This window comes from Microcaecilia unicolor, chromosome 14 (genome assembly GCF_901765095.1).
Source record: "Microcaecilia unicolor chromosome 14, aMicUni1.1, whole genome shotgun sequence".
Taxonomy (NCBI): domain Eukaryota; kingdom Metazoa; phylum Chordata; class Amphibia; order Gymnophiona; family Siphonopidae; genus Microcaecilia; species Microcaecilia unicolor.
Window position 1 is genome coordinate 16,473,399 of NC_044044.1, and position 27,835 is coordinate 16,501,233.

The window sequence follows — 27,835 nt, forward strand, 5'->3', positions numbered from 1 at the left end:
TCCCTCCCAGAAGGAAATCCATGGCATCCTTATTCTCCTGACACAGAGGGCTGATCGCTCTTGCTGCTGGGGGCAGACCCTGGCCAGAACCCCACTGGTCCGGGGCAGATCATCAGGATTGCTGGCCATAGCTAGGGGGACAGCAGATGTCTCAGACTCCAAGCAAAGTTAGTAACAGGAATTGCTCCAGGTGGCAATATTGCCTCGCTCCCAATCATAAGAATGTAAGAACATAAGAGTAGCCATACTGGGTCAAAGGAATGGTCCATCTAGCCTAGTATCCTGTTTTCCAAACAGTGGCCAAGCCAGGTCACAAGTACCTGGCAGAAACCCAAATTGTGGCAACATTCCATTTAGAACCTCAAAGAATAGTAAGATTCTGGAATCCTAAAGAGTGACAAGATTCCATGCAGAATCTGAAAGAGTAGCAACATTCCATGTAGAACCCCAAAGAATAGCAAGATTCTGGAATCCTAAAGAGTGACAGGATTCCATGCAGAATCTCAGAGTAGCAACAGTCCATGTAGAATCCCAAAGAATAGCAAGATTCTGGAATCCTAAAGAGTGACAGGATTCCATGCAGAATCTCAGAGTAGCAACAGTCCATGTAGAACCCCAAAGAATAGCAAGATTCTGGAATCCTAAAGAGTGACAGGATTCCATGCAGAATCTCAGAGTAGCAACAGTCCATGTAGAACCCCAAAGAATAGCAAGATTCTGGAATCCTAAAGAGTGACAAGATTCCATGCAGTATCTCAGAGTAGCATCACTCCAGACTACAAATCCCAGGGCAAGCGGTTGCTTCCCATGTCTGTCTGAATAGCAGACTATGGACTTTCACTTTGACTTACAAGTCACCTGAAAGGAAGAGAGTGAGAAAAAAAATCTGCGGAGCACTGCATACGTACCACCATTCCAGGTAAAAGGAAGAAAACTGTTTTTTTTTTCTCTTTCTGTCTTATGCAGCTCTTTAGATTCAAACTCAAAGGCACTTTCCAGGATTTTTAGGGGTTTCCTATTCAGTTATTCTCTGCAGTTTTCTAATTCGTGGTCCCTTATCAGGGGAAATAGGGTAGAGTAACTGGGCTGTTGTCTGCAAGATTCTGGAATCCTAAAGAGTGACAAGATTCCATGCAGTTTCTCAAAGAATAGCAAGATTCCACATAGAACCCCAAAGAATAGCAAGATTCTGGAATCCTAAAGAGTGACAAGATTCCACGCAGTTTCTCAAAGAATAGCAAGATTCCACATAGAACCCCAAAGAATAGCAAGATTCTGGAATCCTAAAGAGTGACAAGATTCCACGCAGAATCTCAAAGAATAGCAAGATTCCACATAGAACCCCAAAGAATAGCAAGATTCTGGAATCCTAAAGAGTGACAAGATTCCATGCAGTTTCTCAGAGTATTATTATTATTATTAGCATTTGTATAGCGCTACCAGACGCACGCAGCGCTGAACACCTGACACACAGAGTAGCATCACTCCATACTACAAATCCCAGGGCAAGCAGTTGCTTTCCCCGTGTCTGTCTGAATAGCAGATTATGGACTTTTCCTCCAGGAACTTGTCCAAACCTTTTTTTAAACCCAGATACGCTAACCGCTGTTAACACATCCTCCGGCGAAGAGTTCCAGAACTGAACTATCCGTTGAATGAAAAAATATTTCCTCCTATTTGTTTTAAACGTATTTCCATGTAACTTCCTCGAGTGTCCCCTAGTCTTGGCACTTTTGGAACGAGTAAAAAAAAAAATCGATTTACTTTTACTCGTTCTAAACCACTCGGGATTTTGTAGACGTTTAGTAAAAGACCCCCTTAGTGAGGTAAGGGTTAAAAACAATAAATTCATTCTCTGCAACAGGAAATAAGCGGGCATCCAGTTTCCTTGCACTGTTAGGTTTCACTTTGACTTACAAGTCACCTGAAAGGAAGAGAGAAAAAATCTGCGGAGCACTGCATACGGACCGCCACTCCAGGTAAAAGAAACTGGTTTTTTTCCCCCCTCTCTTTCTGTCTAATGCTGCTCTTTTAGATTCAAACTCAAAGGCGCTTTCCAGGATTTTTAGGGGTTTCCTATTCAGTTATTCTCTGCAGTTTTCTAATTTGTGGTCCCTTATCAGGGGACATAGGGTAGAATAACTGGGCTGTTGTCTGCGGTGGTATATGTTTTAGGGCTTTGACTCTGGTCTTTGGGGTGTGGCAAAAGTACGCAATGATCCTTATTTTTGCACTGTCCATTACTCTGGATTTGGTGAGGGTCTGGATTTGGTGCGTGTGATGGAGAGTAAGGTAGTCTGCTGGGGATCTACAGCAAGCCTTGTCTGCCCTCTCCTCAAGTCACTTCACTGGCTCCCTATCTGTTTCGGTATACAGTTCAAACTCCTCTTATTACAAGTGCATTCACTCTGCAGCTCCTCAGTACCTCTCCACTTTCATCTCTCCCTACATTACTCCCCCGGGAACTCCTCCGTTCACTGGGTAAATCTCTCTTATCTGCACCCTTCTACACCGCTAACTCCAGACTCCGTTCCTTTTATCTTGCTGCATCATATGCCTGGAATAGACTTCCTGAGCCGGTACGTCAAGCTCCATCTCTGGCCGTCTTCAAATCTAGGCTAAAAGCCCACCTTTTTGATGCTGCTTTTAACTCCTAACCCTTACTCACTTGTTCAGTACCCTTATTTTATCATTCCCAATTTAGTAATTTCCTTATCCCTTATTTGTCCTGTTTGTCTGCCCTAAATAGATTGTAAGCTCTGTCGAGCAGGCACTGCCTCTTCATGTCCAGTGTACAGTGCTGCGTACGTCTAGTAGCATTATAGAAATGATAAGTAGTAGTAGTAGTAGATTTTGGGATCCTGGAATCTTCCTACTCTTTGGGATTCTGCACAGAATCTTGCTAGTCTTTGCCCTTATCCCTTATTTGTCCTGTTTGTCTGTCCTAATTAAATTGTAAGCTCTGTCGAGCAGGGACTGTCTCTTCATGTTCAAGTGTACAGCATTGCGAACGTCTAGTAGTGCTATAGAAATGATAAGTAGTAGTAGTAGTCTTTTCCGGAATCTTGCTACTCTTTGGGATTCCGCACAGAATCTTTCTACTCTTTGTCCTTATCCCTTGTTTGTCTGTCCTAATTAGATTGTAAGCTCTGTCGAGCAGGGACTGTCTCTTCATGTTCAAGTGTACAGCGCTGCGTATGTCTAGTAGTGCTATAGAAATGATAAGTAGTAGTACTAGTAGTAGTAGTCTTTGGGATTCCGGAATCTTGCTACTCTTTGGGATTCTGCACAGAATCTTGCTACTCTTTGTCCTTATCCCTTATTTGTCCTGTTTGTCTGTCCTAATTAGATTGTAAGCTCTGTCGAGCAGGGACTGTCTCTTCATGTTCAAGTGTACAGCACTGCGTACGTCTAGTAGCGCTATAGAAATGATAAGTAGTAGTAGTAGAAGGAGGTCTAGTGGGGCTCCGGGAGCCAGTGAAATATTTATCCCGCTGCCTTTCATAGGTAGGGTTTGTAACATGTGAGCCCTGGCAGTTCTGGCCTAGAAGATTTACAACATAGGTGTTGTTAGGGGAATTGTTGCCTGGACGCCGAGTGTTTGGAGAACTTGACTTTAGGCGCCCTGCCCCGTTCTTTACGGTTTGAGATAAGCGAGAGACTCCAGGCTTCACTCGCACACAGGAGAACTGTTTGACTGATGCTGTGAAATGATTGAAATGGCTATTTTACTGGGGGCTTGAGATTATCCTTCTCACAGCCTCTCTCTTGTTTTCCGGTGTTTTCTAACCCTGAAGACATTAAAGATCTGCCATGGAAGTGGGGGGGGGGGGGGGGGGGGAGGTGGAATTAAAAGCCACAAACCAAGGTGCGTTAATAAATGAAGTTGTTTCTTGTCAAACCAGTTTATTAATGGGGGAGTGAAGATGGTTCTTATCAAAGCCCGATTGACAGAGACTCGAAAAGTTTAGTATCAAAATAGCACTTGGGGATTCACTCTTCTCTGCTGAAAAACTTCTCAACGTCCACTTTTGATTGATACGTTACACCGTGGGTACTGGACATCTCCCAGTGTTTTGGTAAACACGTTACATTTATTTTTATTGGAAAAAATATTAAACAGAGAGGTTTTTCAGACTAGGTGGCTGGGGGTCTCAATCTAGAAAGATCCAGATGTAGTATTTACTTTTTGTGTGACTGTAGCAGACCTCTCGGATGCCCCAAGCAGTAGGGTCTGTGGCAAAAATACCGAAATCTTCTTAACTTTCCCCCAAACGTACACAGACGGTAAAAGCGTCCCCTAATGGCGGGCTTCAATATGGGGGTGGGGAGTGGAGGTTATTGTGAGACAAGCATAGCGAATTAATATGAATGAAAGGTAGCAGGGAGGCCGTACTGAGTTCTAATCAAAGTCCCATTTATTGGGTTCTACAAAAATGTAAAAATATAAACAGTAGAAGGGATGAGAAAACAATGAGACACATAGAGGGGCATAATTGAACAAAAACGTCTATGTCCATGGGCGTTTATCTCCGAGAACGGGTCAGTGAAGGGGCGGACCGAACCGTATTTTCGAAAAAAATAGACGTCCATGTTTTATTCGACAATTTGTGAGCTGGGCGTTTTTGTTTTTCAGTGATAATGGAAAATGAAAGCGCCCTGCTCAAAAACGAATAAATCCAAGGCATTTGTTCGTGGGAGGGGCCAGGATTCGTAGTGCACTGGTCCCCCTCACATGCCAGGAAACCAACCGGGCACCCTAGGGGGCACTTTTACAAAAAAAAAAAAAAAGGTAAAAGAGCTCCCAGGTGCATAGCACCCTTCCCTTGTGTGTTGAGCCCCCCAAATCCCCCTCAAAACCCACTGCCCACAAGTCTACACCATTACTATAGCCCTAAGGGGTGAAGGGGGGCACCTACATGTGGGTACAGTGGGTTTGGGGGGGGGTTTGGAGGGCTCCCATTTACCAGCACAAGTGTAACAGGTGGAGGGGGGATGGGCCTGGGTCCACCTGCCTGAAGTCCACTGCACCCCCTAATAACTGCTCCAGTGACCTGCATACTGCTGCCAGGGAGGTGGGTATGACATTTGAGGGTGAACATAAAAAGTTGTGAAACAGCATATTTTTGTGGTGGGAGGAGGTTTCTGACCACTGGGGGAGTCAGGGGAGGTCATCCCCGATTCCCTCCAGTGGTCATCTGGTCATTTAGGGCACTTTTTGGGGCCTTATTCGTGGAAAAACAGGGTCCAGGAAAAGTGCCCTAATTTCTCGCTAAAAACGCATATTTTTCTTCCATTATCGGCGAAAGGCGTCTATCTCTGATCGCCCGATAACCACGCCCCAGTTACGCCTTCACCACGCCTTCGACACGCCCCCATCAACTTTGTCCGCATCCGCGACGGAGTGCAGTTGAAAACGTCCAAATTCGGCTTTCGATTATACCGCTTTATTCGTTTTTGTGAGATAAACGTCTATCTCCTGATTTGGGTCGCAATATAGGCGTTTTTCTTTTTCAATTATAAGCTGGATAGTCCCTAAGAACGAAGTGAGTTTCAAAAAGTATCAGAAAGCCTGGGTGGATTTAGGACATATGTCTCCTCCGGTCTCATGCATCTTTCGCACCTCCTTGCAGTCTGGATGGATACTGCATGCCTTTCTCCTCCACAAGTAACATTTCTTCCCCTTTCAACGTGTTTAGAGCTGTTCTCTTTATCAGGGCCGCCGAGAGCCTAGGCCAGGCCCCCGGGGCAAGGGCGCCCCGCCTCTGCCCCCTCACTGCTGCCGCCCTCTGTCGCTCCCCCCGCCGCTGCAGACCCCGGTCTCACCTGCCTGCCTCCACGGCGCCGGGGCCCCCTGCATTCGAAGCGACAGTCTGCAGATCTCCTCTCTTCTGGCCTTCCCTCCCTGTGTCCCACCCTTGTCTGATGTAACTTCCGGTCTCCGCGAGGGCGGGACACAGGGAGGGAAGGCCAGAAGAGAGGAGATCTGCGGACTGTCGCTTTGAATGCGGGGGGCCCGGAGCCAAGGAGACAGACAGGTGAGACAGGGGACTGCAGCGCTGGCGGCCTGACCCCGGCGCCGGGGCCCACCTTGGAGGCCCGGGGAATTTTGTTCCCCCTGCCCACCCCTCTCGGCAGCCCTGCTCTTTATCAGTCCTTCACATTGGCATAGTATAAACCCTGTACGTCACTCACTCTGAAGGTCTTTTACTAAGGCGCGCTCACGTTTTTGGGGCACACTAAACGTTAGAGATGGCAATGCATTCCTATGGGCGTCTCTAACATTTAGCGCTCCCACAATTTTAGTGCGTGCTAAAAACGTGAGCACGCCTTAGGAAAAGACGCCCTCTGTTTGGAGGGTGAATAGGTTTTCTGTGCCCACACTTCTCACTGTCTCTCTTGTGCTTCTGTTCTGTGTTCCTTTCATGCAGATTGGAACCTACCTCCTATCTCTTTCAGGGTCTCAGCATTTACCAGTTTCACAGCTCCCCAGTGTCTAGTCCTTTCCATGGAAGCAGCTTATATATATATATATATATATATATATATATACTAGCCATATATATATATACTAGCCATTAAGCCCGTTAAAACGGGTTAGATTTGTGTTTTGCAAAATGTAATAATTCTCACCTCCATCCATCCATGTCCAGCAAACCTCCTCTCTCCCCTGCCCTCCCCTCCCCTGATCCATGTCCAGCAGCCGTGCTCTCTCCCCTGCCCTCCTGTATCCCCTGGCCTCCCCCGTCCACCAACCATGCTCTCTCCCCTTCCCTCTCCCCATATCCAGCAACCCTCCTCTTTCCCTTGGCCTCCTCCCCTCCCCCCCCCCGTCCACCAACCCTCCTCTCTCCCCTGCCCTCCCCTCCCCTCCATCGATCCATGTCCAGCAACCCTGCTCTCTCCCCTGCCCTCCCCCCATGTCCAGCTACCCTCCTCACCGCCACTCCCTCCCCCTCTGTGCTGGGCCCCCTGCACTGACATGAGAGCGCCTCTCACTCGGTTCTGTAGATAAATCTCTCTTATCTGACCCCTTCTCCTCTACTGCTAATTCCAGACTCCATTCCTTTTATCTTGCTGCTCCTCACGCCTGGAATAGACTTCCTGAGCCTGTAAGTCTAGTCCCCTCTTTGGCCGTTTTCAAGTCCAAACTCAAAGCCCACCTCTTTACCACTGCTTTTGACTCCTAACCACTGCTCACTTGCCCTGTCCTTTTTATCCTCACCTCTTTATTCCCTTACCCTTAATTGTTCTGTCTGTCTGCCTGTCTTATCTAGATTGTAAGCTCTTTGAGCAGGGGCTGTCTTTTTTGTGTGTGGTGTACAGCACTGCGTATGCCTTGTAGCGCTATAGAAGTGATAAGTAGTAGTAGTAGTAATGTAGAAGTCTGTCCTTGCAGATAAGCAACGCGGCCGCGCAGGCTTCTGTTTCTGTGAGTCTGACGTCCTGCACATACGTTTTTTCTGTCTTTGTTTTAATTTTCAGAACCTTGTTTTCCACTGAGGAGTACATGATGGAGAAGTTGGACCATTCCCATCCCTCTGACTCAGCAGGCCAGTTGCAACAGCAGCAGCCCCAGCCACCCGTGATGCTGGATCCACACACTGTCATCATGCCGTATGTGCCTCCCATCATGGGTATCCCTCCAGGGCTGGAATATCTCACGCAGGTGTGCTATTCTTCCAGGTATCACACAAGGGAGGACGTTGTCAATGTGGGCTACCATTAAGATGGGTTATTTTACCCCAAGTCATACTATTTTAGCACAGGGTCTCATTTTATGCAATGGGACCTAGTTATTAATAACTGGGATTAACAGTAAAATAACCCCTCTTAACACTAGCTCACATTGATAACTTCTCCAGTAACCAGAGCTGATATTGTGATTTTTATTTATTTATTTATTGCATTTGTATCCCACATTTTCCCACCTATTTGCGGGCTCAGTGTGGCTTACAATACATTGTAAATGATGGAAGTACAATTTGTTACAACTCAGTTATGGATTACATTGTGAGAGTTATGTGAAGACAAAGTCACAGTATCGTTAGGGAATAGGACAAAGGAAAAGAACAATGGAACAGTGGAAAGAGACAACGGGAAACTGATAGGGTAATAGAACATTAGCAAGAGAACATTCGGTATAATATTTTTCTGTGATGTCATAATGCCTCATTCCACCAATGCTTAAAGTCAACCTCATCGGTGATGTTACAATGGCTTGACTGCCCTATACTTGGCTCACTTTTATTCCATATAGCAGTGATTTATTGATTTTTTTTTATTATTTGTTACATTTTTATCCCACATTTTCCCACCTATTTGCAGGCTCAATGTGGCTTACATAATGCCAATAATGTTAGATTTTTATTGTGACTTTCATGCCTAATTACTAGAAACTAGGCTCTTGACAACTGCTCAATTTCACAGATACCCCAAATGGCCACGAGATAGCACTCCATGCCATCATCATTCAACATGACTCCACAGAAGCTAATGAAAGACTATACCAATACACTGCAATATTAGGAAAGTGTGTGGTGTTAAAAGGAGAAAGACTTAGACCACTGTGTTGTTAAAAGTCAGGAGAAAGACATAGCCTATATTGTAGGAGGGCACATGAAGTTGTAAAAACCAGCAGTCTAATGTGAAGATGATTCAGCTGAAGCCCAAATCCAGGAAGAGACATTTCTTTTTCTTTGATTAAGGGGGAAGTTATCAAAGTGGGCTATTGTTAAGATGTGTTATTTTACGGTTAACCTCAGTTATTAGTAACTAGGTCTCACTGTATAAAATGGGACCTTCCCCATTTAGCTTGAAAAATTTCAGTCTCTGGTAACCAGAGCTGAGATTGTGATGTCATAATGTGATGTCATAATGCCTCATTCCACCAATGCCTGAGGGCCAAACTCATCAGTGATGTCACAATAGATTGATTGTCCTATACTTGGCTCACTTTTATTTATTGTTATATTGTTTTTAATTTTTTTTTTTTTATTTAAATATATTTATTGACAACATCAATGGTAAACAACTCAACATGCTCTATTTACCCAACATACAAGCAATAAGATAACGTGTATATGTCCCTTCACTCCCCCTACCATCCAACCCAATCCACCTCCCCCCCCCCCCCCCCCCCACTTCTAAACCCAATAACTCAGTATGCCTGGGTTGCTCACATTCTATAAAACTTGGAAATGTATCCAGGGACTAGACTAAGAGTACAAGCCCGACCCCTCCCTCTCCCTACTCCTCATCCATAAACATGTACTTTTTCCCATCCATACCATCCTTAACATGCATTGATAAGCAAACTTCGTCCCCTTGGGCTAAGAATTTGAATATATGGCATCCATATCCCGAGGAATGTCTTCCTACGCTTAGGCGATGATTTCGAATCTCCAGCCTCCCAAGAAGCTAAAAGGTGCACCTGATTACGCCAATGCCAGTAGGCAGGCGCCTCCGGAGAGGTCCAATATTGCAGTATACACTTTCGAGCCACCAAACTCAGCTTTCTACATAACAGAGTTGCAGGAGCGCTCAACGAAGCAAAAGCCCTTGGTTGGTCTAGCAAAAACTGTCCCTCTGTTCCCTGAACTTTATGCCCTAACCTGATCAGAAACCCTCGAACCCGCTGCCAAAATGCTCGCACCTGTGGGCTCACTTTTATTACATAGAGCAGTGATTTCAATTTCTAGAGACATTTCTTTTTCTTTGATTAAGGGGGAAGTTATCAACGTGGGCTATTGTTAAGATATGTTATTTTACGGTTAACCTCAGTTATTAGTAACTAGGTCTCACTGTATAAAATGGGACCTTCCCCTTTAGCTTGAAAAGTTTCAGTCTCTGGTAACCAGAGCTGAGATTGTGATGTCATAATGTGATGTCATAATGCCTCATTCCACCAATGCCTGAGGGCCAAACTCATCAGTGATGTCACAATAGATTGATTGTCCTATACTTGGCTCACTTTTATTTTTTTTTTGTTTTGTTTTTTTTTACCTTAAGTTTTATTTATTGTTATAACTAAGGTAAACAACTCAACATACTCATAACATCCTACATACAGTCAATAGAATATCTCGGTGGAACCATACAACTTGTAAAGTTCCCTTTTATTACATAGAGCAGTGATTTCAATTTCTAGAGACATTTCTTTTTCTTTGATTAAGGGGGAAGCTATCAAAGTGGGCTATTGTTAAGATGTGTTATTTTACGGTTAACCTCAGTTATTAGTAACTAGGTCTCACTGTATAAAATGGGCCCTGGGCTAACATTTATTTATTTGTTACATTTGTATCCCACATTTTCCCACCTTTTTGCAGGCTCAATATGGTTTAAAGAGTACCGAAAACGGCGTTAGCTGGTTCCGGTATGAACAAATACGAGGTGATATTGTGGTAGAATGAGGCTCATGTATGGTAGATACATGGCACACGTCAGTGGATATATAACCCGTCTTAACAGTAGACCACGTTGATAACTTCCCCCTTTAGCTGAAAATTTTCAGTCTCTGGTAACCAGAGCTGAGATTGTGATGTCATAATGTCTCATTGCACCAATGCCTGAGGGCCAACCTAGGGTGCCCAGTTGGTGTCTTGGCATGTCAGGGGGGACCAGTGCACTACAAATGCTGGCTCCTCCCACGCCCAAATGGCTTGCATTAGGACGTTTTTGACACGGACGTCGTTGGTTTCAAAAATCGCCAAAAGTCAGAAACATCCATGTCTAGGGACGTCCAAATGTAGGGATGTCCAAATGTAAGGATTTGGACGTCTCTGACGGTATTTATGAAATGAAAGATGGACGTCCGTCTTGTTTTGAAAATACGGGTTTCCCCACCCCTGGATTTCGCTGTTTTACAAGGACGTCCAAATCCCAACTTGGACGTTTCTTTCGAAAATGCCCCTCACAGCTACATCCGGAAATATTCCAGTCTTACAATTCAGAAAAAGCTCTTCTCTATGGTGGAAGAATTGGTTTTCAATATCCAGTCTCTATCAGGTTGTAGTCCAAATGTCACTATTAATGTTGCAGGTTTTAGTGGATAAAGAAGGTTTAAAGGACACGGTATAGGGACAGACCTACCAACTGTAGGAGAATTCATGAGTTCACTGACATAAAAGTTTGTTTTTAAACAGGATTTGAAATTCAAAAAAGAGGATTCTGATCTAATATATTTTGGTAACTCATTCCACGGCAAATTGATTTTGGCTTCGTCTTGGGATTCAGCCTCCTCTTGTATGGCTCCTAGACTTTGGACTTTGTTGCCGGCTGATATTTGTCTTGAACCCTCTCTTATAAAATTTGTAACTTTTTTATTTATTTTTTAATTTTTATATTTTCACAAATTAAATCAAGAATATTCTCGATACAAAAAAGTTTCAAAAAAGAAAGAATGAAAATATTAACATCATTCCTCTAATATAACAGGAAATGTATAATCTTTCCGATCTCTAGCCCACAATTACGAAGAACAACAAGGTTATTCTAGGAAATATAAATGCATTTACTAAATTAAGCAAATAGAACAAAAACTCAGACAATTTATTATTAACTACGGAGTAGACGAAGATATTACTACTGGTTGCATGACTGGAGTCACCACAATCTTCGAATCTAAGAAAGAGGTTAAATGTACTGGATCATAAAATACATATTTTACCAAATTTACTTTCAATACACATACAATTTTAAACTTGAGTGAAAAGTTGGCATTTTAGACAGGCTTTTGCAGATTTTCTGGATTTGTAATTTTTAGATTTTGTTTGATTATTGAGCCTTTCTTTTTCCTTCTTGTGTTCTGCAATATTGTTTTATTAGGTTTTATTACTGTTGTGCTATTACGTCCCCATCCCATATTTTAGATCTTGTGAGTTTAATTGTATGTATATTAGGTTGATTGTTTGTTCAGTGAGTACATTTTAATAAATATACTCCCATGATGGAATCTGAATGGCGGCAGTGCCTTAGCGAGGGCAGCTGACACCCGGGGCAGGTCGCCGCTGCGCCCCCCCCCCCCCCCCCCACCGGATGCAGCACGGTGCACCCTCTCCCCTCCAGAGGGCATCCCCCCCCCGAGTGCGTACTTATGAGGGAAAGCGACGAGGGATGGGCGGGAGGGCCGAACCGCCCCGAGTACATGTCGCTGGGAGCTGCGTCGGCTCCGCTGGTTCCCTGCTGTCTCTGCCCCGGAACAGGAAGTAACCTGTTCCGGGGCAGAGGGAGCAGGGAACCAGCGGAGCCGACACCCCCCCCAGCGGCGTGCACCCGGGGCGGACCGCCCCCCTTCCTACGCCACTGAATGGCGGTATATTTAATTCTCGCAAATAAATAATATAAATAAACTGGAGCAGGAGTGCAGAATGTGCCTCCTGTAACTGCTAGAAAGGCACATTTGACTTCCAGCCACATCACTGTTTGCCTAGGGTTGAAATCTGTCCTTATTTATTTATTTGGTGCATTTGTATCCCACATTTTCCCACCTATTTGCAGGCTCATTGTGGCTTACAATGTTCCGTCATAGCATTCGCCATTCCAGAGTAAAAGATACAATTGGTATTCCATAGAGAGCATGGTTGACATAATGGAATTAAGCAGGCAGATAATGTAAGAGAACATACAGAATATAAGATGGAGTGGTGATGTGTTACAATTTCAGTTATTGATCATTGTTGTATGCCTTGTTGAAGAGATAGGTCTTCAGGGATTTACGAAAGTTAGTCCATTCGTAAATTGGTTTTTAAGTTCAGTGGCAGTGCATTCCACAACTGCGTGCTCATGTAGGAAAAGCTGGACGCATGTGTTACATTGTATTTTAGTCCTCTACAGTTGGGGAAGTGAAGATTAAGGAATGTGCGCACTGATCTTTTAGCGTTCCTGGGTGGCGGGTCGATAAGTTCTGACATATAGGCCGGGGCGTCTCCGTGAATGATTTTATGAACTAGAGTGCAGACCGTGAATGTGATGCGTTCTTTGAGAGGCAGCCAGTGTAATTTTTCTCTTACATAGTAACATACATAGTAACATAGTAAATGACGGCAGAAAAAGACCTGCATGGTCCATCCAGTCTGCCCAACAAGACAAACTCATATGTGCTACTTTTTGTGTATACCCTACTTTGATTTGTACCTGTCCTCTTCAGGGCACAGACCGTATAAGTCTGTCCAGCACTATCCCTGCCTCCCACCACCGGCTCTGGCACAGACCGTATAAGTCTGCCCAGCACTATCCCCGCCTCCCAACCACCAGCCCCGCCTCCCACCACTGGCTCTGGCACAGACCGTATAAGTCTGCCCAGCACTATCCCCGCCTCCCAACCACCAGCCCCGCCTCCCACCACTGGCTCTGGCACAGACCGTATAAGTCTGCCCAGCACTATCCCTGCCTCCCAACCACCCTCCCCGCCTCCCACCACCTGCTCTGGCACAGACCGTATAAGTCTGCCCAGCACTATCCCCGCCTCCCAACCACCAGCCCCGCCTCCCACCACTGGCTCTGGCACAGACCGTATAAGTCTGCCCAGCACTATCCCCGCCTCCCAACCACCAGCCCCGCCTCCCACCACTGGCTCTGGCACAGACCGTATAAGTCTGCCCAGCACTATCCTCGCCTCCCACTCTTAGGGGTTTTGCACTTTCAGTATGCGCCTATTTAATCTCTCTCTTTACTGCATTCAATTGTAATTATTTAATAGGATTTTTTTAACCACCTTTTTGAAGAAATTCACTCAAGGCCGTTTACTGCAAGAATAAGCCAAACATAGGGCAACAGACAATTAACAATAGTAAATGTAGTCAAATAACAGGATATAGTATGTAATAGTATGATACATACGACGTCAACATAATACATATGAAAAGGGTGAAAGCAGAGGTGAAATATATAGGCAGATAATATCGAAAATAAGAGCGATTGTCTTTTGGAAAAATTGCACATGCCATCAGAAAAAGCGCCAAGAAAGTGATTTCAGCTGTAACTCTATCTTGTCAAATCAAACATCTTCTGCTCTTATACACTTCAGTCAGCCTTATTTTATTTTTTTTTTTCATGTTTCAGATTGACCAAATTTTAATCCATCAAAAAGTCGAGCTGTTAGAAGGTAGGCAATCCTTTAATATTGTCGATGGCGAGAAGCCTCCTCTGTTGGGATGAGTGGAAAATCGCAGCTCAAAGAGGATGACCGCTGGTGAAGATGGTCACTAGGTCCGCTATCAGCTGAGAAATATAACCTGTGGCATACTTGTCCAGCAGATTTGTAGCTGTGACCAGGAGCGTAGCCAGAGCCCAAGGTGGGGGGTGGGTGGTGGCATATTTTGGTCGCTGCTTCGTCGCCACCCCCACTCTGCCGCCCACTGCTGCCACTGTACATCTTGGCTTGCGGGGGTCCCAGTGCTGGTCTCCGGTGCCGCCGCATTGCCTGCACTGCTCTCTCTTCCCCTCATGTCCGGCATGCTCCTTTTAGTGAAACTTGCTCAATTTCACTAAAAGGAACGTGCCTGATGTGGGGGAGGAGGGAGCAAGGCAAGCAATGGGGTGGCGCTGCCACAGACCAGCGCTGGACGAAGTCTTCAGCTGGCAGGGGTTAGGGACCCCAGAGCAAATTTGGGGGGGACCCAGGCCCCTGTGGCCCCTCCTAGCTATGCCACTGCCTGTGACATACTTGTACTGGCAGTGTAGATTATGGTTTGGATGGTTATCTTATGTATGGTGATCCCAAGGATGACAAGGGAAGATGCTCAGGGAAAGCACTTCCGGTTGGGTGGACAAGGCAGTAGGTGTCATATTGCTCATAAGTACATAAGTACATAAGTAATGCCATACTGGGAAAAGACCAAGGGTCCATCGAGCCCAGCATCCTGTCCACGACAGCGGCCAATCCAGGCCAAGGCCACCTAGCAAGCTTCCCAAACGTACACACATTCTATACATGTTATTCTTGGAATTGTGGATTTTTCCCAAGTCCATTTAGTAGCGGTTTATGGACTTGTCCTTTAGGAAACCGTCCAACCCCTTTTTAAACTCTGCTAAGCTAACCGCCTTCACCACTTTCTCCGGCAACGAATTCCAGAGTTTAATTATACGTTGGGTGAAGAAGAATTTTCTCCGATTTGTTTTAAATTTACTACACTGTAGTTTCATCGCATGCCCCCTAGTCCTAGTATTTTTGGAAAGCGTGAACAGACGCTTCACATCCACCTGTTCCACTCCACTCATTATTTTATATACCTCTATCATGTCTCCCCTCAGCCGTCTCTTCTCCAAGCTGAATAGCCCTAGCCTCCTTAATCTTTCTTCATAGGGAAGTCGTCCCATCCCCGCTATCATTTTAGTCGCCCTTCGCTGCACCTTTTCCAATTCTACTATATCTGTCTTGAGATGCGGCGACCAGAATTGAATTCTGAGGGTGATGATGGCATGGGTGGTGATAATGATCATCATGGTGGTTATGATGGTGATTATGGAAGTAATTATAATGATACTAATGCCCGGAAGTTCAGTGCTGAGGGGTCCTTTTACTAAGCTAGGGAGCACGCAATGAAGCTATAAAGTAGTACATTTAAAACGAATTGGAGACAATATTTCTTCACTCAACGTGTAATTAAACTCTGGAATTTGTTGCCAGAGAATGTGGTAAAAGCAGTTAGCTTAGCAGGGTTTAAAAAGAGGTTTGGATGGCTTCCTAAAAGAAAAATCCATAAGCTGTTATTAAAATGGACTTGGGGAAAATCCACTGCTTATTTCTAGGATAAGCAGCATAAAATGTATTGTACTGTTTTGGGATCTTGGCAGGTACTTGTGGCCTGGATTGGCCACTGTTGGAAACGGGATGCTGGGCTTGATGGACCTTCGGTCTGTCTCAGTGTGCCAACACTTACTTGTAGGTGTAATTCATGGTGGATATTAAGCACCAAGGTAATGAGGAAGATGCATTTGTAAAGGTGCCGTGAGGCTAATGGCATATGTGTTGAGTGTCATGATGTGAAGGTGGTGATGCAGGGCCAGATTAAGTCCAACTAATACCCTGAGCACAGCCCAGCAATGGTGCCCCTCTGTCCTTCCAATGCTTAACCAACAAGACATTAAGACTGAATAAGTGCAATCATTATTGTACAAAACACTGAACTTCATGTTGGATAGTGGGTGTGGCAAACGGCAGTGAAAAAGGGCAGGATAGCTAGGGGAAAAAACTGAGTGGTGCCTCCCTTCCCTGGGTTTATTTTGCTTGATGTATTTTTAACATGCTTTTTGTTTCCAGTATTCACTGGCTGCGAAACCAACAACAAGTATGAAATTCGAAACAGCATGGGCCAGCTAATCTTCTTTGCTAAGGAGGACAATGACTGCTGCACCAGGAACACCTGTGGCCCCCTGCGACCCTTTGACATGCAAATCACGGACCATTCCGGGCGGGAGGTCATCCACATCTACCGGCCCTTGAAATGCGGCCTGTGCTGCTTCCCGTGCTGTCTGCAGAAGGTGGGTTGATGGGAAATCCCCAATCAGAGGTTGGGTAGGGGGGCTGCCACCAATGTTCTTCAAAGCTGTGTGCGTGTTTGCACACGGATCATAAATCCCCACGCATGACAAATTTTAATTAGATATTATGAAGCGGCACAGAGAAACCTTAATTATCTAATGGTTTTAATTACTTAAAACAATTGATATCCTAAAATAACAATGAGGACTTAACTTTCATTAAAGCAATTACTTAATGGGAGAAAAGACGGCTGAGGGGAGATATCATAGAGGTCTATAAAATAATGAGTGGAGTGGAACAGGTAGACGTGAATCGCTTGTTTACTCTTTCTAAAAATACTAGGACTAGGGGGCACGTAATGAAGCTACAAAGTAGTAAATTTAAAATGAATCAGTGAAAATATTTCTTCACTCAATGTGTAATTAAACTCTGGAATTCGTTGCCAGAGAATGTGATAAAAGCAGTTAGCTTAGCGGGGTTTAAAAAAGGTTTGGCTGGCTTCCTAAAGGAAAAGTCCATAGACCATTATTAAAATGGACTTGGGGAAAATCCACTGCTTATTTCTGGGATAAGCAGCATAAAATTTATTGTACTGTTTTGGGACCGTGCCAGGTGCTTGTGGCCTGGATTGGCCACGGTTGGAAACAGGATACTGGGCTTGATGGACCTTCGGTCTGTCCCAGTATGGCAATAATTATGTACTTATGTACTCATTGGGGAGAGGAAGAGCGGGAGGGGCCTTGGGAGAGAGGAATTAAAAAATAAATAAATAAAAAGTTATGCGGGTGCCGTCTCTATATTCAATTCTATCATCTGAAGAGCTAAACAGCCTAATTTAGGCCACATTTTGAGCTGTCCTAAATTTGGCTGCTTAGCTACGTAGGTGCCGGCACCCGCATAACCCTGGGCTTCTCCCTAACGCTGCCCCCTGTACTGCCACGGACCTGCCCACTTTAGTGCCACTGAATATTGGGGGGGGGGGGGGGGGCTAAGGTGATGGCAGACAATTTAAATGGACAGAAGCCTCGCCTGCCCGCTTAAATCGCGGTGAATGTATCTCACCTTGAGCTGCAACTGAAATAGGTGTAAGATAAGTCCAAATAAATAAATAATAATCCTTCTGCTGAGTGCCGTTGTAATAACGTCTTTCGTGAATTTGTTTTCAGATGGAGGTGCAGTCTCCCCCTGGGGTCCCCATCGGCTACATTGTCCAGAACTGGCACATCTGTAAGGGCAAGTTCTCTATTCAGAACGCCGCTGGGGAGACGGTCCTAAAGGTGGTGGGTCCCTGCTGTACCTGTAGATGCTGTGCTGATGTCAACTTTGAGGTACGCACGGCTGCTATGAGGAGAATAGCAATGGGGTCCACAATGGACACAGAGCAGGGGCGTAGCTAGGTGGGGCCAGGGGAGCCTGGGCCCCCGCAAATTTCGTCCGGGCTCCTGGCTTTGCTGGCGGGGGTCCCCAACCCCCACCAGCTGAAGCCTTCTTCAGCGCCGGTCTCCGGCGCAGCCGCGTTCGCTGCCCTGCTCTTCTTGCTGACGTTCTGTGCACACTCCTTTACATGAAACTGAGCATGCTTTTGTGGGGGGAGCAATGAGGAGGTGAGGGGGGGGGGCAAGGCGTCAGGGCGGCAGACTAAAATGTGCCCTCCCACCTCGGGCTCTGGCCCCCTTCCTCCGTGAGGTCTGGCTATGCCCCTGACACAGAGAGCTGGTCATTGTCATCCTTTCCTTATTCATGGGCAGAATCTGACAGCCAGGTTAACGATGTTGAATGTGAATCCTTTTGCAAGTTCTGTTGATACCTTTCACCAGCCTACCATGAGGAGAACTGGAAGACAGGTCGTTTAGCTTGAAGTCCGTTGTGGGGGTATTTTGCCAAGGCCTCACAAAACCTGCATGATCATCTGTTCAGGAATGACTCTGTCCACACCCTTCCCAAACTACACCCCTGAACACAGGTTGCATAAAACGATACATTTTCTTGTCTTTTGTGTACCAAAAAGTAATTTTAAGAGGCCAGGTTTGCACTTAAACGTTTAATTATTTTTATTTTATTTATTGCATTTGTATCCCGCATTTTCCCACATACTTGCAGGCTCACTGTGGCTTACATTGCTCAGTCATGGTATCACCTTGACTGAATAAACATATACAATTAGTAATTACGTAAGAAACATGGGAAAAATAGTGTATAAAGTAACATGTATAGAGAAAACATTAATGGAATAACAGATGAGACGTCGCTTTACTAAAGTTCAAATGATGGATCATTATGGTATGTTCTGTTAAAGAGGTGGGTCTTCAAGGATTTCCGAAAGTTGATTAGGTCATGTATTTTTTTCATAGCTGCGTGCCTATATAAGAAAAACTGGATGCATGTGTCAGTTTATATTTTAGTCCTTTGCAGCTTGGGAAGTGGAGATTTAGGAGTGTGCGAGATGATTTTTTTGGAGTTTCTGAGTGGTAGATCTATGAGGTCTGACATATAAACCAGAGCATCTCCATGAATGATTTTGTGAATCAAGGTACAGATTTTGAACATAATGCATTCCTTGATTGGGAGCCAGTGCAGTTTCTCTCTAAGGGGTTTGGCACTTTCATATTTTGCTTTACCATTGAGTGAAAATATCTTTCATCCGCCCCCAAGTCAATCCTAACCCCCTCACTATGAAGCCTGGAGTATGAATGTTAAGTTATATATATATTTCATAGTTAAGACTTCTGTTCACTCAATTGGACATTGCAAATGCCTCACTGGAATGATGACCCTTGCTTTGAAAGCATGAGGTCACCCCTACACACTCAGAAAATAGCTCCTAGTTTGATGCTTATTACAATGCCGTCTGGGTTCAGGGAGACTAAAAGTCACATACAAAGTATTACCAAAAAAAAAGTGAGATAGTATTTCCCTAGTGTCCAATCTTCTCTATCCCCCCGAAAGTCAAAACTATTTAGCTGTCCAGGAACGTCTCCTGGCCAGTTAAAGTGGTGTAGCTACGTGAGACCATGGGGGCCTGGGCCCCCTTAGATTTGGCCCTGGATCCCCGTAGATTTGGCCCTGGACCCCTCTGCCGACGACCCTCTCGACCCCCCCCCCTCCCGCCGTCGCCTACCTTTGCTGGCGGGGGACCCCAACCCCCGCCAGCCGAGGTCCTCTTCTTCCGGCGCAAGGCTTTGTTCTGTTTCTGAGTCTGACGTCCTGCACGTAATGTGCAAGATGTGAGACTCAGAAACCGAACGAAGCCTTGCGCCGGAAGAAGAGGACCTCGGCTGCCGAGGGTTGGGGTCCCCCACCAACAAAGGTAGGCGACGGTGGGTTGGTGGCGGGAGGGGAGGTCGAGAGTATCATCGGCGGGGGGGGGGGGGGTGTCAAAGTTGGTGGTGGTGGTGGCGGGGGGGGGGGGGGCAAAACGTGCCCCCTCACCTCTGGCTCTGGATCCCCCTCCCGCCAAAGTCTGCCCCTGGCCAGTTAAATAGCATTTAAGCACCTAATTGAGGATAGGAGTGGAGGAGTGGCCTAGTGGTTAGAGTGGTGGACTTTGATCCTGGGGAACTGGGTTCGATTCCCACTTCAGGCACAGGCAGCTCCTTGTGACTCTGGGCAAGTCACTTAACCCTCCATTGCCCCAGGTACAAATAAGTACCTAAGCCGCATTGAGCCTGCCATGAGTGGGAAAGCGCAGGGTACAAATAAAAAAATATATATATATATATTTAGAAAAAGATAACCAATTATCTCCTGCAGATTATCCCGATCAGCAGCTAGCCGGTTAGGTGCGGATATCGAGCACCAAACCGGCTATGCTGAGTGGCCACAACAGGCCGCTTTGATCGCTAAAAAGTTAACCAAGAGGCGCTGAATATTGGTATAGCTGGTTAACTTTTTAGTGGCCAAAATAAATGCAGATATTCAACACTGGTCGGGGGAAATGGCCCTATCTGCGTTTAATGCTGGCGGCGGACAGTAAACGCACTGCCAATTGAGTATCTGGGCCCCGTGTGTTCCAGACTATGCACAAGACAGAACAATATTTTGACATCTAACCAGTGGGCTGCTCCCTCTTCTAACATGCTTTGTCCCTCTATTACTAGGTGACAACCATTGATGAGTTGCAGACAGTGGGCCGGATCTGCAAGCAGTGGAGCGGCTTAGCCAAGGAGCTCTTTACAAAGGCCACCAACTTTGGCATCCAGTTCCCTCTGGACTTGGATGTAAAGACAAAGGCTGTGCTGTTGGGAGCCTGCTTCCTCATAGTAAGTATATTTGGCTCTCCACTTTGAGTGGCTAGGTGTCCGGATTTGAGCTGGACAGTCCTACCTTCTCCCTCTTACTCACTTGGAACCCCAACTTCTTCACCAGGGCCACCGAGCGACAAAGCCGGACCTGGAGCAAACAATCTTCTGTTTCCTGCTGCCTCTCTCCCCCCCACCCCCCCGGAGCAGCGATTGAGAGAGGCTGCTCTGCCGGCCACAGGCCCTTCTTCCTGCCGTGTCTTGCTTCCTGTGAAGTAACTTCCTGTTTCCACATAGGTGGGACGCGAGAAGAAGAAGGACCCTTGGCCTGCAGCTCTCTCAATCGCCGGTGCCAGGCCCTCCTTGGAGGCCAGGTCCGAGGAATGTTGTCCCCCCTCTCTCGGCATCCCTGGTCCTCACCCCCTTGCTTCGCAAAATAACAACAAATAAGCATAAGCAAACTGTGGAGCAGGGGCATAGCTACGGAGGGGGGGGGGGGCAAATTTCATCCGGGCCCCTGGTTTGGCTGGCAGGGGTCCCCAACACCCACCAGCCGAAGCCTTCTTCAGCGCCACTCTCCGGCGCAGCCGCGTTCGCTGCCCTGCTCTTCTTTTTTTCTTGCTCCTCCTGTCCTGTGCATGCTGACGCTTCTTCTCAGTTTCATGTAAAGGAGCGTCAGCGTGCACAGGACAGGAGAAGTAAGAAAAAAGAAGAGCAGAGCAGCGAACGCGGCTGCGCCGGAGACCGGCGCTGAAGAAGGCTTCAGCTGGCGGGGGTTGTGGAACCCCTCCAGCAAAGGTATTTGTTGGCAAAGGGGAGCGAGGAGGTGGGGGGGGGAAGGCGAGGCAGTGGGGAGGGTGGCAGGGCAGGGTGGCACTCAAAATGTGCCCCCAACCTCGGGCTCTGGCCCCCTCCCACCGTAAGGTCTGGCTACGCCCCTGCCATGGAGGAAGCCTGGGGAGGCTAAACTTTCCTAAAACCCACACTGACAGCAGCAGGAGATGCAGTATGAAGAGCATAGGCTAAGAATTGGGCAGGCACTAGGACAGTGAGCAATAGAGGAAGTTGGAACCCAGAGAGAGAGTTTCATGCTGGCTGCGGCTGCTAATTTCCCACCTCCTGCTTCTGATTGGTCCTGACCAGCAGAATAAGCCAATCAACCAGGTATGCCAACCTCGCTTATTTCCCGCGAGTTTGTGCTTTTTTTTTTTTTTTTACTTTTTTTTAAATTTGCGAGTAGCTTGTTTTGGGCTTTTTTTTTCTTTTAACTTGTGTTTTGTTTTTTTGGTTTTTTTTACTGCTTTTTCCCGCTAGCAGGAGATAAGCAAGGTTGACAACTCATATGTCAGTCTTCATTCTCTTTGGTGCTGCCCAACGCGATGTGACCGACAGCCCGGCCCAATGTGGAAACAGGAAACACATCAGGCAGGCTGCAGGGCAGGCAGTAACAGCTGCGGGACTGCATGGGAGAGGGCAAGGAGGTTAGAGAGAGAGGGGGACCTAACATAGTAACATAATAAATGATGGCAGATAAAGACCTTACGGTCCATCCAGTCTACCCAACAAGATAATCTCATTTTACACGGTATGCGATACTTTATATGTATACCTGAGTTTGATTTGTCCTTGCCTTTCTCAGGGCACAGACCGTAGAAGTCTGCCCAGCATTGTTCTTGTACTAAAACTTCTGAAGATTCTGGAATCCTAAAGAGTTACAAGATTCTGGAATCCCAATTAGTAGCAACATTCCATGTAGAACCCCAAAGAGTAACATAGTAAATGATGGCAGGTAAAGACCTGAACGGTCCATCCAGTCTGCCCAGCAAGATAAACTCATTTTATATGGTATGCGATACTTTATATGTATACCCGAGTTTGATTTGTCCTTGCCTTTCTCAGGGCACAGACCATAGAAGTCTGCCCAGCACTCTTCTTGTACTAAAAGTTCTGAAGATTCTGGAATCCTAAAGAGTTACAAGATTCTGGAATCCCAATTAGTAGCAACATTCCATGTAGAACCCCAAAGAGTAACATAGTAACATAGTAAATGATGGCAGGTAAAGACCTGAACGGTCCATCCAGTCTACCCAACAAGATAATCTCATTTTACACGGTATGCGATACTTTATATGTATACCCGAGTTTGATTTGTCCTTGCCTTTCTCAGGGCACAGACGTAGAAGTCTGCCTAGCACTGTTCTTGTACTAAGTTCTGAAGCTAACGTCGAAGCCCCTTAAAATTTACACTGCAGCCCATCCATATCTATTCAGCCATGATCAGGGCGCAGACTGTAGACGTCCGCCCAGCATTGGTTTTACTCTTCAATTACTGGCTTCGCCACCCAATCTCCGTTAAGATTCCGTTGATCCATTTCTTCTCAACATACTGGAAACCTGAAACTACTGTCAACCGGAGACACAGCCAGACCAGAAACGTCATCCACCCACCACTGTTTGCATTTCGTTCGGTTTTTTTTTTTTTGTGCATAAATCAGGAGGGCACTCAGGCTGCCAGCAACAAGCCAGCTCGCCAGCCAGCTAAGTAAGCCAGGTCAGCAAGCCAGCTAGCCAGACAGCCAGCCCAGCAAACTAGTCAACCCAGCCAGCCAGGTAGAATATTTTAGAAATATTTTTTTATTATTTTACTGTGATTAAAGAGAAAAGTATTTAAAGAACTCATTTATACTGATAAAACTATTTTCCTTAAATGTTTTATATCAAATAATAAAATCATTTAAGGAAAATAATTTTAAGTAATATAACAAACTCCAGCTAGCCAGCCAACAGCCAGTCAGCTAGCATTTCATTCATTTGTGCAAAGGTCAGGACAGGAGGATACTCACTCACTCAGGCAGCCAGCCAGCGACAAGCCTACCCGCCAGCCCAGCAAGATAGCTAGCCAGCCCTGAAGAGGCCAGCCAGCAAATAAGTAAACCAGCCAGCCCAACAAGTCAGCCAGCGAAGCCAAGCTAGCCAGCTATTTATCATAATTTTTTAATCAATGATTTACTGTTTCTTCATGGGTTAAGAAATGAACTATATCATTATTATTAGTGTTTCATTATCACTATTACTACTACTACTTGACATTTCTATAGTGCTACTAGGGTTACGCAGTGCTGTACAAATTTAACAAAAAGGGGCAGTCCCTGCTCAAAAGAGCTTACAATCTAAAGGACGAAATGACAAGTTGGGGTGGTCTAGATTTCTTGAGTAGTGGTTAGGTGCCAAAGGCGACATTGAAGAGATGGGCTTTTAGCAGGGATTTGAAGATGGGCAGGGAAGGGGCCTGGTGTATGGGCTCAGGGAGATTATTCCAAGCATGGGGTGAGGCGAGGCAGAAAGGGCGGAGCCTGGAGTTGGCGGTGGTGGAGAAGGGTACTGAAAGGAGGGATTTGCCTTGAGAGCGGAGGTTACGGGTAGGAACGTAAGGGGAGATGAGGGTAGAGAGGTAGGGAGGGGCTTGTCTTCTAAACTATAGGCAAGTGCATAAAATCTTCCTTTCAACGTTAAGCGGGGAGACATGGGGAAGAAAATTGTGGGGATGGTGAGGGGATGGGGATGGATAATGTGTAGGCGATGAGGGAATGGAGTTTACAAAGTCTGCTTGACTGTGGGGATGGGGTGGGGGACAGGAAAGTATTTTGGGTTGCGGGGAGGGAATGGGCCTGGGGATGAATTTTTTGTCCCCATGTCACTCTCTAGAGAGGAGCACCATCTTGCACCTTGTTTTTGTTTTAAGAGAATGTTCCTACATATCGACATGTTTAATGTTGAAAAGAGTGTTTTAGCATATGTTTTTAAACAATTGGGCTTATTTTTTAACTGATATTGCTTGTTTTGGGCTTGTTTTTTTTAAATAAAACCTGCTTGCTTTTCACCAGCTCCTGCAAGTGAGGTGGCGCATGCAAGGGCGTGGGTAGATATACAGAGAGGAGGGAGACAGAGACTATTGTATTGAGGGGGATTGTAAGCGGAGACAGAAGAAACAGTAGGGAAGTATCGGCTGCCAAAGAAAAGAGATAAAGAAAAGACAGGAGTGGAAAGCACACAGAGAGAGAGTGTTCGAGGGTAAAATGGAATAGCTGAGAACGAGAAAAAAAGATACCGAGCCACAGTACGCATGTGGTTTGTGCTGTGATTGTGTGAACCAGGTTAGGGCAGGAAGTCTTCAGAAAAGTACAGCCAGACAAAGGGGGAGGAAGTGAAACAAAAGTCCTTGATTAAACAACCACTGAAGCCTGTTATCCGGCAGGTACAGTGAATAAAGAATATAGTGTATTTACTTCAGAGGCACCTTTACACAGGCTTATGATTCTCACCTTTAAACTCGCAGTGCATGCCATCTACATGCCAGGTTTTACCACACAGGTCTGACTCCAGCCAGACCTCAAGATCAGGATCTTAATGAAACTTAAAGTCAAGGTTAGCCATCAGGTTCTGGTAACTTACATACAAGCTGTGGAGACCCACACTCCAGGGTGGCCTCCCCGTTTTGTCCTGCTAGAGGACTTTTACCTCTTGCTCACTGTCAAGACCCACACCACTGACAAAACAGCCCAACCTCTCTATACTACCTTAGCTCTGCAGTTCAGCCTCTGACCTGGCAGGTTTAGCGCCACCTGCCATGAAGTGGCTGAACTGCAACCTCAGTGAGGGAGTGTTGCCAGGGATGCCTGCCCCCATGTAGGATTACCATATGTCCGGTTTTACCTGGACATGTCCTCTTTTTGAGGACACGGCCAGGCAACCGGGCGGGTTTTGCCAGCCTGCCCAATTGTCTGGAGTTGTGGACAAACGGACAGGCTGGTGGGTGGGCCTAAGGGTGTCCTGGCCTCCCTTCCCCTTACTGTACTGTCCTGGTGGTCAAGTTCTGTTCTTTCTCGGCTGCGGGGCGTGGCTTCATGATTGAGCATCTGTTGAAGTCTATGTGCGTGCGTCTGACATCAGACGCACGCTCAGAAACTTCCACTGATGCTCAATCATGAAGCCACGCCCTGCAGCCGAGAACAGAACTTTGGATCCGTCAGCTCAGCAGAGGTACGCGACGGCTTTGTTGATGCGCCGAGCAGGGGGGGGGAGGTTGTTGCGCCACTCCCTGCCACTTGCTCTGAAGTGGCAGGGAGCGGCGCAGTGACAGCTGTTTCCCAGGCAGGGGGAGGAGTAGGGAAACACGCTTCTCCCCTTGCCTTGGAATCAACTGAGAATGTAGGCGGAGCTATTATGATGCCTACGAACACCTCAGGCTTCAGGCTTCACTGTAAGGCTGCTGGCTTCAGAATGTTGGAGGTGCTTTTTATTATATAGGATGAAAGTGCCATTGCTCTTTTGTTTTTGTTTGCTTTTTTTCCAGGATTTTATGTTCTTCGAAGATGAGTGAGTCGGACACATCGTGGACCCTCCTTACAGAGCGGAAGAACCATACCATTGTCAAGGGGGTCATTCTCAAAGAATCACCTAAAATTAAGCACCGGGAGGGTCCTGGTCTAAGCGTGAATTCTATATCAGCAATTATGCACGTAGGTTATACGTCTGCCTTACTTTAGGAGTGAGTCCTTATACCAGCTGTTGAGTTAGGCGCATAACTGTGAGTCGTCTAGAACGCACACGTGTAAGTGCTACACACACCCTGACCCGCTCATGCCCCTCCCTAGACCACGCCCCCTTGCAGTTGCATATGGATTTTGCGCACACAATTTGTAGAATACCAACTAAGGGTAGCTATGCATATAATTGCAAGTTAGCGCTAATTAGCATCACTTAACACCAATTAAAGTCAATTATTGGCGCAGCCAGTTCTTAAGTTAGATGGACCGTACAGGTCTTTTTCTGCCGTCATCTACTATGTTACTATGTTACTATGTTAAGTTGCGCATTTAACTGACCGTATTCTGTCATTTGCATGCTAAGTGCAAAACTGTGTGCACAAGTTTTGTAGAATTAGGAGTTGGTCATTATATTATTATTTTTTTTTAATTTTTATTTGTTACATTTATATCCCACATTTTCCCACCTATTTGTAGACTCGATGTGGCTTACATAGTACCGGAGAGGCGTTACAGACTCCGGTGTGAACAAATACAAAGTGATGTTGTGGTAAGATAAAGCACCACGGGCCTTTAAAAATGGAACACAGTTCTTTAATGAATGAGCCTTGACCGTGTTTCGGTGACTAGCACCTGCGTCAGGGGTCACAGTGATGATGTGGAAAACTTGGGGAATAACTCGAATATATTCCTCTACAATATATTATTCCTTACCCCACGTCTCATATAGTAAAAGCTACAAAGCACCAAGGCACTTTCACTTTCTGTATTCAAACGGATGTGTGCAACTGCCCTTAATTAGGATTCTGTAAATTGTGTGCGCAAAATCTATAGAGTACAGGGGGGAGGCTGTGAACCTGGGAGGGGTATGGGTGGATCAAGGGTGTGCCTAATTCTTACATGCACCTCTTATAGAATACTAGCATTTATGCACCTAAGTGCCAACGGTTAGGTGTGAGTAAGGAGTTAGTGTACGTACTCGCACCTAAAGTTAGGCTTGTAAGTGCGGACTTGCACTAGTATTTTATGATGAAAATTATGCGCACAGTTGCTGATACAGAATTTCATCCTAGCACATAAAATTAGGCAATCTATAGAAAATTACCCTGAAGCCCATAAATTAGTTTCATAAATTTAAGCAAATGAATGGCAGAACTGAATTTATATGCATGACATTTAAGCTATTGGGGGGAGGGGGAAAGTGGAGTTATCAACATGGGTTATTAGTACAATGCGCTCTTTTACTGTTAACCCGGTTGTTAGTAACTAGGTCTCATTTCAGTGGATATATAACACATCTTAGCAGTAGCCTACATTGATAACTTCCTCTCTTTTATAGTGAAGAGTTTGTCTCTGGTACCCAGAGCTGATATTGTGATGTCATAATACCTCATTGCACCAATGCCTAAGAGCCAGCCTCATCAGTGATGTCACAATGGCTTCATTACCCTATACTAGGCTCACTTCTGATATTGTGATGTCATAATGCCTCATTCCACCAATGCCTAAGAGCCAACCTCATCAGTGATGTCACAATAGCTCGACTGTCCTATACTTGGCTCCCTTTT

The 27,835-nt window shown here is 45.8% G+C and overlaps 1 protein-coding gene across 1 annotated transcript; it reads left to right on the forward strand.

Moving 5' to 3' along the window:
* The first annotated feature begins 1,925 nt into the window (after positions 1-1,925).
* On the forward strand, positions 1,926-26,736 carry LOC115457956 (phospholipid scramblase 2-like). Its single transcript, XM_030187679.1, has 7 exons — positions 1,926-1,979; positions 7,486-7,669; positions 14,062-14,104; positions 16,262-16,482; positions 17,650-17,811; positions 20,581-20,742; positions 26,075-26,736. The coding sequence occupies exons 2-7, from the start codon at positions 7,511-7,513 to the stop codon at positions 26,099-26,101; spliced, it is 774 nt and encodes a 257-aa protein (XP_030043539.1). The 5' UTR covers positions 1,926-1,979; positions 7,486-7,510; the 3' UTR covers positions 26,102-26,736.
* Positions 26,737-27,835: the final 1,099 nt, after the last annotated feature.

Bases quoted from the DNA above. Each gene is read 5' to 3' on its own strand.
- LOC115457956 (XM_030187679.1), top strand. From the start codon at position 7,511: ATGATGGAGAAGTTGGACCATTCCCATCCCTCTGACTCAGCAGGCCAG. The intron at 14,105-16,261 runs GTAGGCAATCCT...TTTTGTTTCCAG, and splicing joins AAAAGTCGAGCTGTTAGAAG to TATTCACTGGCTGCGAAACC. The intron at 20,743-26,074 runs GTAAGTATATTT...CTTTTTTTCCAG, and splicing joins TGGGAGCCTGCTTCCTCATA to GATTTTATGTTCTTCGAAGA.